The sequence below is a fragment of the Nomascus leucogenys genome, chromosome 11, assembly GCF_006542625.1.
Source record: "Nomascus leucogenys isolate Asia chromosome 11, Asia_NLE_v1, whole genome shotgun sequence".
Taxonomy (NCBI): Eukaryota; Metazoa; Chordata; class Mammalia; order Primates; family Hylobatidae; genus Nomascus; species Nomascus leucogenys.
In genome coordinates this window covers 117367241-117381026 of record NC_044391.1, presented here as the reverse complement: position 1 = coordinate 117381026, position 13786 = coordinate 117367241, and the positions used below count along the sequence as shown (strand labels likewise).

General features: G+C 42.5%; 1 protein-coding gene across 3 annotated transcripts in view; it reads left to right on the top strand.

Annotated features, from left to right (window-relative positions):
• WDR53 (WD repeat domain 53) overlaps nucleotides 1-13786 on the top strand; it is a 14574-nt gene extending 788 nt beyond the window's left edge. Inside the window, exons 2-3 of one of the 3 annotated variants that reach the window (XM_012510646.2) lie at nucleotides 6379-6874; nucleotides 13156-13786. In XM_012510646.2, coding sequence (XP_012366100.1) covers nucleotides 6395-6874; nucleotides 13156-13752 — 1077 coding nt within the window. In that variant the 5' untranslated portion in view covers nucleotides 6379-6394 and the 3' untranslated portion in view covers nucleotides 13753-13786. Of the gene's footprint in view, nucleotides 1-6290; nucleotides 7319-13155 lie in introns of those variants that run through there. The other 2 variants (XM_012510645.2, XM_030823019.1) reach the window with 2 other exon arrangements.

Below are 13786 nucleotides of genomic sequence, written 5' to 3'. Positions count from 1 at the left end.
GCTACTTGGGAGGCTGAGCCCGGGAGGTCGAGGCTGCGGTGAACCGTAATCGCACTGCTGTGCTCCAGCCTGGGCGACAGAGTGAGCCCCTACCTCACACACACACACACACACAAGAATTTCAGCATTATTTTATTATACTACGATTTCCTTGGTGGCCCCAAAAGTTTTCCGACAGCCTTTAAAGAATGCTCAGTAAGAGAAGAAGAATAACCATCACTTGAGCCACAGTGTGAACCAGGCACTATATACTACGTCATTTGCGCAGATTTTTATATACGTAATTCTCAAAACAACTCCAAGAGCTAAGTAATTAAAATAATAGGGTTCACAGACTCCCTTAGTCAACTCCAATGTCTTGGAACCTTTACGTAGTAAGAAATCTTTTCTGAAGCTTCTTGCTATGCATAATCCATTTCTTAGTCTCTAGTAAAAGCAAAAGAACGGCGGCTACCTTCCCTGCCCTTCTGATTCATGGTGTTTGATTATTACTTGCCTGTCCCTTCTCCTCATATGTCTTTTTCACCAAGTCCAGTAACCCTAATTTTTTTCATTCTTACCAATGCCAGCGCCACAACCCTTCAATCATTTTGGTTGCTATCCAGCTCCTCCACATCCAGTCCAACTTTAGAAACCCCAAGCCTGTAAAGAAAAGTTGACCTATGCTGACTCTGGTGATGGTGACTGTCTCTCACTAATTTCTTTGAAGTCTTCAAGGATAAGCAGAGTTGATCTATCTGAGAAAGGGATCATGAACTAGACAGAATGAACAGCCTTAAAGGCACAGACACTTGAACGGGACGGTGGTGGTATGACCGGTGCAGAGTGTTTAGTAGAGATCATTCAGTTTTTAAAGACTGGCCTTTATCGTGTCACAGTACAGCCGAGGTAGAGCCTTTGAAGCATCCGATGTTGTTATTCTGGTACTAATCTAGTCCAGCCGCTGAGGTGACTTTCAACGGCAGACCATCTCCTAAGTGCCCCAGGTAGAATTTCAAAGTAAAAGATTACCCTTCTCAACCCCTCCTTTTCTTTTTTACAAATCTTTCACCTGCTCATCACCCACCCCACCAAGCCCCTTCCTCTTAAGTACTCTCATTCTGCGCTCTGGCTGAAGAGAACTGCGGCACTTCACCCTTTTAAAAAATGCCCTCGGCCGGGTGCCCGTGGCTCATGCCTGTAATCCCAGCACTTTGGGAGGCCGAGGCGGGTGGATCACCTGAGGTCAGGAGTTCGAGACCAGCCTGGCCAACATGGTGAAACCCCGTCTCTACTAAAAATACAAAAATTAGCCAGGCGTGGTGGCACGCACCTGTAATCCCAGCTACTCAGGAGGCTGAGGCACAAGAATCGCTTGAACCTGGGAGGCGGAGGTTGCAGTGAGCCGAGATTGCACCATTGCACTCCAGCCTGGGCAACGAGAGCGAAACTGTCTCAAAAAAAAAAAAAGAAAAGATGCTCTCAAAATAACTCGCCTGGCAGGGCACAGTGGCTCATGCCTGTAATCCCAGCACTTTGGGAGGCCAAGGTGGGCGGATTGCTTGAGCCCAGGAGTTAGACCAGTTTGGGCAACATGGTGAAATCCTGTCTCTACAAAAAATACGATAATTAGCTGGGCGTGGTGGTGCATGCGTGTAATCCCAGCTACTTGGGAGACTGAGGTAGGAGGATTACTTGAGCCCAGAAGGTGGAAGTTGCAGTGAGCAGAGATTGGGCCACTACACTCCAGTATAGGTAACAGAGGGAGACCCTGTCTCAAAAAAAAAAAAAAAAAACCAAGAAAAAAACTCACCTTTCCCTTACCCACTCTGTGTGATTTCATTAGGTATTAGAAGGAAGTGATCTATTATCTAATTAATTTACAGTAGGATATGATTAACTGCTGTGCTTAACGCTTTAGGCAACTCCGTAGGAAAAGAGAAGCTTGTTGACTTGATACGTGAATGTGGGGATGGTGACACTTCACCGCTTTCTGCCAGGCTTTCCAGTTGCAGTCATAGAAAAGCAAGAAACAGTGGCTTGCCAACTCATTTCTGAAAAATTGTTTTGATTTAACCCAACTTTAATTACATTTTTTCCCACTACCCTTCTATCACAGCAATCTGATTAACTTTTTGATAGTGTTCTTTGGTGTGTTTCAAATAATAACAAATCATTTAAATTTTATAGACTAAGTAAACAATTTTGGAGGCTCTAGTTGAATCACTGATCAATAGTTTGCATAATAAATCTTGATTGACTAAAATTAATAGCCTCAGAGTGTATGGATTTCTGTTTCTGGGGCTTTCCAAACTCCCAGCTGCCCCGGCCCCCCACCGCCCCACTCTCGCCCAGGCTGGAGTGCAGTGGCACAATCTCAGCTCATCACTGCAACTTCCACCTCCCAGGTTCAAGCCCTCAGCCTCCCGAGTAGCTGGGATTACAGGCACGTACCACCACGCCCTGCTAATTTTTGTATTTTTAGTAGAGACAGGGTTTCTCCATCTTGGCCAGGCTGGTCTTGAACTCCTGACCTCAATTGATCCGCCCGCCTCAGCCTCCCAAAGTGCTAGGATTGCAGGCGTGAGCCACCATGCACAACCTCCCCCCGCCCCCGCCTTTTTTTTTTTAACATTCCCAGTAACATTTATTTTTATTTTTGTGACTAGATAAATGATCAGTAAATATTATCTATGTGATTTAGAGAGTAGGAGTTTAGTGTGTAGAGTTTAATAAGATAGAACTGTTCTTGGGGTCTTGTGAGACTAATAGAACAAGAGTTATTACTGGTTCCATTGTGGAAAAATTTATAGGAACTGTAGTCTTTATAATAATCCCTTTAAGGACAAAATTCATTTATTGCCTGTCTTCTCACACTTTGGAGTAAAACTGAACCGAATGAACCTTGAAGATTGAGTTAATCTTTTCTAGAAAAGAATTAAATTAGGAAGAAAACCTGTTGAAACTTTTGTCTGTCAGTCAACATTTATTTGGCTCTCTTGTGGGTAGTTTGTAATGGAGAAACAGGAGCACTAGAAACCCTGCCTCATTCTTGTTTCAGAGAAAACCTAAAATCCCAGCTGGGATCCAAAACCTGTATGCACACAAATATCAGCAAATCTTAATGCTCTAGAGTACAGACTTCCTGACTTCAAAGTTGATTCATCATAGCAAAATTAAAACTATAACTTGGCAAAAAAGTGATCGACATTCTAAAGATTTGAAAGCATTGGCTGGGTGCAGTGGCTCATGCCTGTGATGCCAGCACTTTGAGAGGCTGAGACAGGAGGATCACTTAAGCCCAGGAGTTCAAGAACAGCCTGGGGAATGTGGGGAAACCTCATCTCTACAAAAAAAATATAAAAAATCAGGTGGGTTTGGTGGTGAGAGCCTGTAGTCCCAGCTACTCAGGAGGCTAAGGCGGGAGGATCACTTGAGCCTGGAGGTCAAGGCCTGCATGACAGAGCAAGACCCTGTCTCAAAAAAAAACAAACAGAAAAGAAAAAGAAAAAAAATTGAAATCGTTAAAATTATTTGTAACTTTGATTGACTTTTCAATACTCAATTCAAATTTGTAGGATAGCATCTTTATTATGAGATAAATCAGTATTACAGTTCCTAAGCCTAAATACTATCAGTGCCTTTCATTTAAAATCTTGGTTTATCTGGAACTTTTGGCAACAGTCTTCGTTACGGCATATTTACCTGCTGCTGTTTCAGTACTTGTCAGCAAAAGTCAAACCACCAGGGCTCCCTGTTTTTACCTCCCTCTGAGTCATTTCCTCTCCAGTTCTCTCCTTTAAATGTTATTGCTTCAGTCTCCAGTTAGTTTCCTCTGTATACTGGTTGAGTGCTTCTGCTTGAAAACAAAAGTTTAATTTTGTTTTTTTCATTTTGTTATTTTTATGAACATTTCTATATTTGATTTTGTGATCATGTTTCGGTTACCTTGATCAGTGATTTTTTTGCAGTCTAATTAGTGATCGTATATGTGACTAAAAGTAGGAGGAGGCTGGGTGCGGTGGCTCACGCCTATAATCCCAGCACTTTGAGAGGCTGAGTGGGTGGATCACTTAAGGTCAGAAGTTCAAGACCAGCCTGGCCAACATGGTGAAACCCTGTCTCTACTAAAAATGGAAAAGTTAGCCTGGTGTGGTGGCAGGCGTCTATAATCTCAGCTACTTGGGAGGCTGAGGCAGGAGAATCGCTTAAACATAGGAGGCAGAGGTTGCAGAGAGCTGAGATTGTGCCATTGCACTCCAACCTGGCTGACAGAGCAAGACTCCATCTCAAAAAAAAAAAAAAAAAGTTTGTGTTGGGAATGGAAACTTTGGGCAGATTGCCAGATTATTTTAAATGATTTTATCTCTGTACCACTGGGCTAAATTCAAATATCTTATCTGAAAATAGCACAACAGCTCTGGGGGCTGGCACTCGGGTAAGCTCTCCTTTCACTTACGAAATGAAAAATTAAATTTGTCCAGGTAGATTTGTTTGCTTCCTTTTGTCTTGACCAAGATTAGAGTTGTATAAATTACCCTGATTTCCTTTTTGCCTTGACCAGCAGGCGGGCAAGGCGGGCAAGGCAGGCTGGTATTATGTGGCATTTCCGGTGTGTGTATATCTGGGATTCCTAGAGGGTGAGAAATCTAAATTTTGCACTGTTGTGTAAGTGCAGGTAGATGATAATATGATTAAAGATATGTGAGTACATTTTCAAGCGCTGATGACTTACTAGTAACTTTTGGTCATTTTCTGTTTCTTCAAAGAATAATAACAAAACTGTTGTCAGGTGGAGTTGTTAGAAAAGGACCTTCATTATTTAAATATTTGGAGCCTGGGCAACATAGGGAGACCCCGACTTGCAAAAAAAAATTTAATAAAATAAAAATTATCCAGGCATGGTGGTGACATAAGTGGTCTGAGCTACTCAGGAGACTGAGATGGGAGGATTGCTTAGGCCTGGGAGGTCAAGGCTGCAGTGAGCCACGATTGTGCCACTGCACTGCAGCCTGGGTGACAGAGCAAAACCCTGTCTCAAAACCAAATCAAAACATTTGGGATCCCTTACAAATCCTAAGAGTCAAGTGACTTTGGGAAAATTATTTAACATTTCTGAGACTCAGTTTTATTATCCCTAAAATGGAATAATACCAATCAAAAGGGTTGTTTTGAGATAAAATTAGATAACCTACTGAGTAAGTGTCTGGTGGGGAGACCAAGAGCCTGCCATTTTCACCAGTTTCTCAGGTGGTTATTAGTTTAATACAGATTCTTCAATTCCACTGTACATCAGGATCACCTGGAGGACTTACTAAAACACACTGCGGCCGGGCGTGGTGGCTCACGCTTATAATCCCAGCACTTTGGGAGGCCGAGGCGGGTGGATCACCTGAGGTCAGGAGTTCGAGACCAGCCTGGCCAACATGGTGAAACCCCGTCTCTACTAAAAATACAAAAATTAGCCAGGCATGGTGCCGGGTGCCTGTTATCTAAGCTACTCGGGAGGCTGAGGCAGGAAAATTGCTGGAACCCGGGAGGCGGAGGTTGCAGTGAGCCGAGATCATCCATTGCACTCCAGCCCGGGCCAACAGCAGCGAGACTCCATCTCAGAAAACAAAACAAAACAACAACAACAAAAAGACACTGCTTGGTCTCACCCCCAGTTTCAGATTCAGTACATCTAGGGTTGGGTCTGGCAATGTGCATTTCTGACAAGTTCCTGGGTGATGCTGATGCTGCTAGTCTGGGGACCACACTTTGAGAGTACTGGTGCAGTATATGCGATGCCACTTTGCACCAGCCTAATAAAAATTGAAAAAGTAACAATAGCAGTACTTGTTGAGGATTCATTATGTATCAGGCACTATTATGTGTGATTTACATATATTATGATCCTATGAAATGAGTGTTATTATTATCCTCATTTTATAGAGAAGAAAAGTGAGTGACAGAGAGGTTCAGTAATTTGCCCAGTCACCTAGCTACTACAAACCTGGAGAGCCTAGCTACAGAGCTCACCATCTAAAACATTATTCAGATAAGAGGTATAACCTGGTGATTTTGCAGCCCTCTCTTTAAAATAATTTTTCTTAATTTAAAATATTTAGTGTTTATTTTTCTGTGGGTTCCATATGAAAGACTGGAGGACCAGCCTTACCTAGATCTCTGATGGCAAAAGAAGCCCACTGAAGCATTTGCCAGCCAGGATACAACCCTGTGTTCAGCTAGGCTTTTGGAGACGTGATCTTTAAGTGTCTTTTTTTTTTTTTAATTAATTGAGTTTTTTTAAGATGTCTTTTTAAAACATTTAAATGAAATATTGTTTATTACATCTGTCTCCTCCCATCAAGTCGATGTATAAAACATGAGATTACAGTTGTTTCCCCCACTTCACAGAGTCTCCGGGACCATTATGGCAGTCAAGTGGATGGGTGGGCATTCTTCTCCTGTCCTCTGCCTGAATGCAAGTAAAGAAGGGCTGCTGGCTTCTGGAGCAGAGGGTGGAGATCTCACGGCTTGGGGTGAAGATGGAACTCCATTAGGACACACGCGGTTCCAAGGGGCTGATGATGTTACCAGTGTCTTATTTTCTCCCTCCTGCCCCACGAAGCTGTATGCCTCACATGGAGAAACCATTAGTGTACTGGACGTCAGGTCCCTCAAAGATTCCTTGGACCATTTTCATGTGAATGAAGAAGAAATCAATTGTCTTTCCTTGAATCAAACGGAAAACCTGCTGGCTTCTGCTGACGACTCTGGGGCAATCAAAATCCTAGACTTGGAAAACAAGAAAGTTATCAGATCCTTGAAGAGACATTCCAATATCTGCTCCTCGGTGGCTTTTCGGCCTCAGAGGCCTCAGAGCCTGGTGTCATGTGGACTGGATATGCAGGTGATGCTTTTGCACAGAGTACTTGGGGAATTCATAAGTGGGATTTGCTAACAGAATCAAATTATTGGTCACACGAAATATCTTTGCTTTTCTGTTTTCTACTAACATACCCATTTATGAATGATAAGCCTTATTTCTACATTTAATGCTAGTCTGATAAAACCTAATAGAATTTATTCACAAAGTAATCATTAATCCTTTACTCTTCCTTTCTCTGTACTGTAAGATATTCCTAAAACCTGAAAATTCAAATATTTGATTGTAAACATCTGTTTAAACAAACAGTGAGTACTAAAGGCAGAGTTGGTCCACCCATTCTCTATAAACTCTGTTTAAACAAAAAGTTAGAGGGATCCGTTTTCACTTTAAAGTTCTGGGGTACATTAACTGAAATAGTGTGTATTGGTGATCAGGATCAGAGCACTGTATTCAATGCTGAGTTTTGAAAGGAGCATCACAGCTGGGCGCGGTGGCTCACGCCTGTAATCCCAGCACTTTGGGAGGCCGAGGTGGGCAGATCACTTGAGGTCACGAGTTCAAGACCAGCCTGGCCAACATGGTAAAACCCTGTCTGTACTAGAAATACAAAAATTAGCCAGGTGTGGTGGCGGGCATCTGCAATCCCAGCTACTTGGGAGCCTGAGGCAGCAGAATCACTTGAACCCAGGAGGCGGAGGTTGCAGTGAGCCAAGAACATGCCACTGCACTCCTGCCTAGGCAACAGAGTGAGACTCTGTCTCAAAAAAAAAAAAAAAGAAAGAAAGAAAAAAGAAAGGAGCATCACAAATTGCCCAAATACAGATGAAGTCCATCAGGAGAGTAGATGTATCCAGAAACCCATTATGTAGAGAACTGGAGGTGTTTAATTCTTAGTTTTCATGAGGGGAAAAAATGGAATATGCTGGTCTTCATAAGAGAAGTCATGGGAAAGCTGATTTGGGCTTCATGTAAACATCTTCAAATAGCTTGAACGTTCCCATGGCAGGATGTGCTTCCTCTTGAGAGAGTAAATCTCATCACTGGAGTGAGAGTCATCATGATTTCTGTCTGTTGAGCGCTTAGTTCTTGTCAATGCTTTGTTTATATTAGTTTTAATTCTAATCACACCCTTCTAGTTATGTTTTTTTTTATAACTAAACTGAAATTCACATTAAGTACCTACATAGCCACCTGACTGGGATTCAAACCTCGATCTCTCTGGCTCCAGAGGCTGTGTATTTTGTCTAGGATGACAGGTATTCAAGCAGAGTGTCATCAATAATGTCACCGAAAAGTTTCTTGGTTTGCGGTCAAGTGGCTTCTAGAGAGAGAACCATTGTGAATGACCTGTGTGTCCAGCACTGTTGAGGCATTTAATCTCTGTTCTCAGTTACATACAGTATCTTCTAAGATTCCATGTTCTTTTTAATAGCATCAGAAGTTTTGACTTCCACCCTGTTGACTAGTGGTCTTTACCTCTCCCTCCCCAACCCTGCATGCCCCTCATAACTGAAGAATGATGAGACTGTTCTTGTTGTCACCATGCTGTTCCCCTCTCCTGCAAGCTACCAGTATTCAGTAGGCAGAATCAGTGGGTGTCCTGCAGTGCTGGAATAGTCTCCAAACAATAAAGAATTGTCCCCCCAAAAACATCTGTACTGCCTGGGTTGAGACTCACTCTACGTGTGTGGGGCATAGTGACCCTACAACCTCTACCTTCCTTTTCCACTCCTAGGTTTTGACCAAGCCCTTTATAAGTCTCCTACGTTTTCCACCCTAGTGGTGATAATCTGCCCTTGTGGTTGTGAAGAAAGACCTATACAAGCAGATGGATATGTTTTAAGTAGGCAGATTGTACAGCGTGTCTTTGAGTAGTCATTCTGTCATCCTTCAGCTATACCAGTTTTCCATCAGTGGCTCATTAACTGCTAGGCATGGCAGTAGACAATTGGGTACGCAAAAGTGATGTGTACTTTTCAGATTAGATAAGGAATGGGCATTCAGAATGTACTGTCTTGCCCCCAGTTCCAGGTAAGACGTTTTAGTGGCAGGCACTTGCTAGTGAAGAGCCCAGGAAACAAGTATTTTGAAAAAGGGAGGCTCAGGTAATTTCTTATTTTGATTTGCCTGGTAAAATTGCTAAAGGTTCGCGGTAGATTTGTTTCTACACTGGGTTGTGATGTAACAGCCATACAACCATGCTTTTAAGAAATGACTTCCTTAACTGAAGTTGAAACTCTATAATTTTTTCCACAGTTGTCTTCCTAAAACCTGTTCATCCAGTATTATCCTAAACTTTAAGGATAGCCAGTCTATGGGGGAGCCCAAGAATGTAGGCATAATAATAGTGGAAGGGAGTTCTGACTATTTTGAGTTACTTCTCTCTGAGCAAACAAATTTTATCTCAAGGCAGAAATTGAATGATTGCCATGTTCAGCATACCTATCTTTGTTCTTATGTAACAGTAATTATGTAATTATTTCTTTTGACTTGGGTTTAAATAATTAGGCAGGGCCAGGCGTGGTAGCTTACGTGCCTGAGGGCTCATGCCTGGGATCCCAGCACTTTAGGAGGCCAAGGCAGGCAGATTGCTTGAGCCCAGGAGTTCGAGACCAGCCTGGGCAACATGGCAAAACCCTATCTCTACAAAAAATACAAAAATTAGCCAGGTGTGCTAGCATCCACCTGTGGTCCCAGCTACTTAGGAAGTTGACGTGGGAGGATCACCTGAGCCCAGGGAGGTGGAGGTTGTAGTGAGCCATGATCTCGCCACTGCACTCCAGCCTGGGTGACAAAGTGAGACCCTGTCTCAAAAAAATAAAATAGGCAAAGCACATTCAGAGAGGCAAGGACCCTAAAAGCAAAGTGTGGTTCGTTAAGACACATGAGACTGCTTAATTTTTTATTTAATAGGTACAAAGTAATATATATGAGGTGTAAAGAATAACATTAGGCCAGGCGCAGTGGCTCATGCCTATAATCCCAGGACTTTGGGAGGCCATGGCAGGTGGGTCGCTTGAGCTCAGGAGTTTGTGACCAGCCTGGGCAACATAGCGAAACCTTGTCTCTACAAAAGATACAAAAAGTAGCCAGGTGTGTGGTGAGTGCCTGTAGTCCCAGCTACTTGGGGGGCTGAGATGGGAGAATTGCTTGAGCCCTAGAGGTTGAGGTTGCAGTGAGCCAAGATTGTGCCACTGCACTCCAGCCTGGGTGACAGAGTGAGAGCTTGTCTCAAAAAAAAGAAAAAAATTACATAAATACCTGTATACATACCATTCAACTATAGTTTTTTTTCTTGAAAGACTTAGAAAATTAAAACTGTCATATTTCTGTAGCATACGTGTTGATTTTCTTTCCCTGCCCCTTTCTGCATCTGAAAACAAATGATGGAAAGGTTTCTTGTTCTTTCTGGATTTTTAAGACCGAAATAGCAACACTTACAGACCAGGATGGTGGAGAAGGCTCTTTTGTTTGTTTTTGAGACAGAGTCTTTGTCATCCAGGCTGGAGTGCAGTGGTACAATTACAGCTCACCGCAGCCTCGCACTCCCTCAAGTGAGCCTCCCACCTCATCCTCCTGCGTAGCTGGGACTACCGGCACAAGCCACCACACCCAGCTAATTTTTTTTATTTTTGCTAGAGAGGAGGGCTGGCTCCCTGTGTTCCCCAGGCTGGTCTCGAACTCCTGGGCTCAAGCAGTCCTGCTTTGGCCTCCCAAAGTGCTGGGATTATAGGCATGAGCCACTGCACCTGGCCCGAAGAGGCTCTTTATCTTGAAGATGAGTCTTTTATGTGGAAAGAAACGTTTTTGTAAAAGGGGAATTTTGTTTTGAAAGGTCACTTTGTTATGATTCCATTCACTTCTGAACATTTGCTGGTTCCCCACCTTTTCTCCCTTCGATGTTTTACAGAACCATAAGCCCCAAACTCTTTCATTCTTTTCTTTCAGTATCTCTAGCTCTCTTGCTTAGGATGATAACTGCTTGAACAGCTGGTTGAGAAATTGAGTGTGAAACACCTCGGAGTTTTTAGCATTTTGGAAAAGTCAAGAAGCATAAAGGGAATGTCCAGACAGGAACAGTCTGGAATCCTCAATACCTGGAAATGATTCTAGACTTGGTAGAATCTGGGATAGCTGTTAACACATTTAGATGATTTAAGTCAAATACAAAAGGTGTTTCAGCTGCTGAAAGACTCTGGGTCCAGTTCATATTTGAATGTCTTTGGAGGACAGAAAATACAGTCCATTCATAAGGGCTGTATGAGAAAGAACTGGGGCTATCTGCCAGTACAGTGAAGCTAGCAGATTCTAGAATGTCCATTTTCCGTGTGTGTGTGTGTGTGTGTGTGTGTATTTTTAAGACGGAGTCTCACTCTGTTGCCCAGGCTGGAGTGCAATGGCGTGATCTCGGCTCACTGCAAGCTCCGCCTCCCAGGTTCATGCCATTCTCCTGCCTCAGCCTCCTGAATGTCTGGGACTACAGGCGCCCGCCACCACGCCCGGCTAATTTTTTGTATTTTTAGTAGAGATGGGGTTTCACTGTGTTAGCCAGGATGGTCTCAATCTCCTGAACTCGTGATCCGCCCGCCTTGGCCTCCCAAAGTGCTGGGATTACAGGCGTGAGCCACCGCGCCCAGCCATGTTTTGATTTTTTAATAGAAATTGTTTTGGGGCATTGTGGCTGATGTGTGTAATCCCATCACTTTGGGAGGTGGAGATGAGTGGATCGCTTGAGTCCAGCAGTTGGAGACCAGCCTGGGCAACATAGCAAAAACCCCATCTCTACAAAAAGTAGCTGGGTGTGGTAGCATGCTCCTGTAGTCTCATCTACTTGGGAGGCTGAGGTGGAAGGATCACTTGAACCCAAGAGGTCAAGGCTGCAGTGAACCATGGTCGTGCCACTGCACTCTAGCCTGGGTGACAAAGTGAGACCCTATTTTAAAAAAAAAAAAAACCAAAAACTATTTTCATATCAAGTTTCAGCACTCCTTCGCGTTATATTTTCTAATATTTATTTTACTTTAACTTATTTCAATTTGTTAGTACTTTAACTTCACCCAAATAGTGATTGTTAGTCACATAGTGTAATGTTATAAACCCAATTCAAAGAGATTTGCATCTAAGAGAAGCAGAATATAAGTGTTACTAGATGTCACTGCTTTTGAAAATAGGCCACTGAGAATAATCATAAGGGAAGTTACCTTGAATAGGAAACCAAATTCTTAATAGCATCAGCAATGGTAATCTTGCCAATTCAGATCTATGCTTTTCACTGTCTAAACAAGCTCATGCTTTTTCCAGTGTCTGTTAAAATTGTGAGTTATAATTCAGGGATGGTGCTAAACTACATGATAAAGCTGTCTGTTTGCTTTGAAAGTATTAAGAGTATTTTTCTTTGCAAAATGGTTGATACAGGAAAAGAATGAATCACTAGATGATAATGTAAAACCCATTCACAAAGCTTATTTAAACAAACAAACAAAAAAAAAACCAGGTCGGAAACAACAATGAAAAGCCAAATGAAATTAACACCAGGATGTCATGTTAATCAACAGACACGTTTGGAATTTCTCCTCTTTCTCGGCCATTGTGCTAGGCATTAGCAAAGACTAAGTAAGTCTCAAGAAACTGATAAGCTAGTAGAATATGTCAATTAATAGAATAGAAACTAGATACAGGAAGGAGAAGCGGGCTGAAATAGGAAAGCCTTCTTGGAGGCACCGGGACTGGGCTTAAGCCCCTTGGATGGGTAACTGGGTAATGTGAAAGGAAAGGAAGGCATTCCAGATGGAAATCATTTCAGTGATATTCCAGATCGAGTTTATTTAGTTGATAGGCCTTTTTACCTATAACCAGCATAGACTAAAACTAGCAAATTTGATAATCTTTGGTTTTACCTGAAGAGATGAGAGCAGAAAAACGTTTAGAAACCGGCAGCTGCTTAACAATTACACTTTAATGAGGTTTATTAATCAAAAATTATTCAGGATCTTGTTTAATTCTACCTTAATTCTACCTTGCCACACTCTAGTTTTAGTCCTGGGGTAGCATTCCACTGGCACGTTATGGCAGCATTTGATTATTTTTTTAATACTGCTGAGAACGTGCACTACTGCCCATTCTCAGACTGCTGTAACGATGTTATTAGAAGCTGAATAAGCACGATAGTTGAGCAAATTGGCTAGCATTTTGTATGGCTGTGTAATAGTTGAGCAAATTGGCCAGCATTTTGTATGGCTGTGTAATAGTTGAGCAAATTGGCCAGCATTTTGTATGACTGTGTAATTTCTTCTGATGTAAAGGTGATGCTGTGGAGTCTTCAAAAAGCCCGACCACTCTGGATTACAAATTTACAGGAGGATGAAACAGAAGAAATGGAAGGCCCGCAGTCACCTGGTCAGCTCTTAAACCCTGCGCTAGCCCACTCTATCTCTGTGGCTTCGTGTGGTAATATTTTTAGTTGTGGTGCAGAAGATGGTAAGGTTCGAATCTTTCGGGTGATGGGAGTTAAGTGTGAACAGGAACTGGGATTTAAGGGCCACACTTTAGGGGTATCCCAGGTCTGCTTTCTCCCGGAATCCTATTTGCTGCTTACTGGAGGGAATGATGGGAAGATCATGTTGTGGGATGCAAACAGTGGAGTTGAGAAAAAACAGAAGAGTCCTACAAAACGTACCCACAGGAAGAAACCTAAAAGAGGAACTTGCACCAAGCAGGGTGGAAATACTAACGCTTCAGTAACAGATGAGGAAGAACATGGCAACATTTTACCAAAGCTAAATATTGAACATGGAGAAAAAGTGAACTGGCTTTTGGGTACAAAAATAAAGGGACACCAAAATATATTAGTAGCTGATCAAACTAGTTGTATATCTGTATACCCCTTAAATGAATTTTAAATCCAATAAAAACATTTGAAGAATTGTGGCAAAA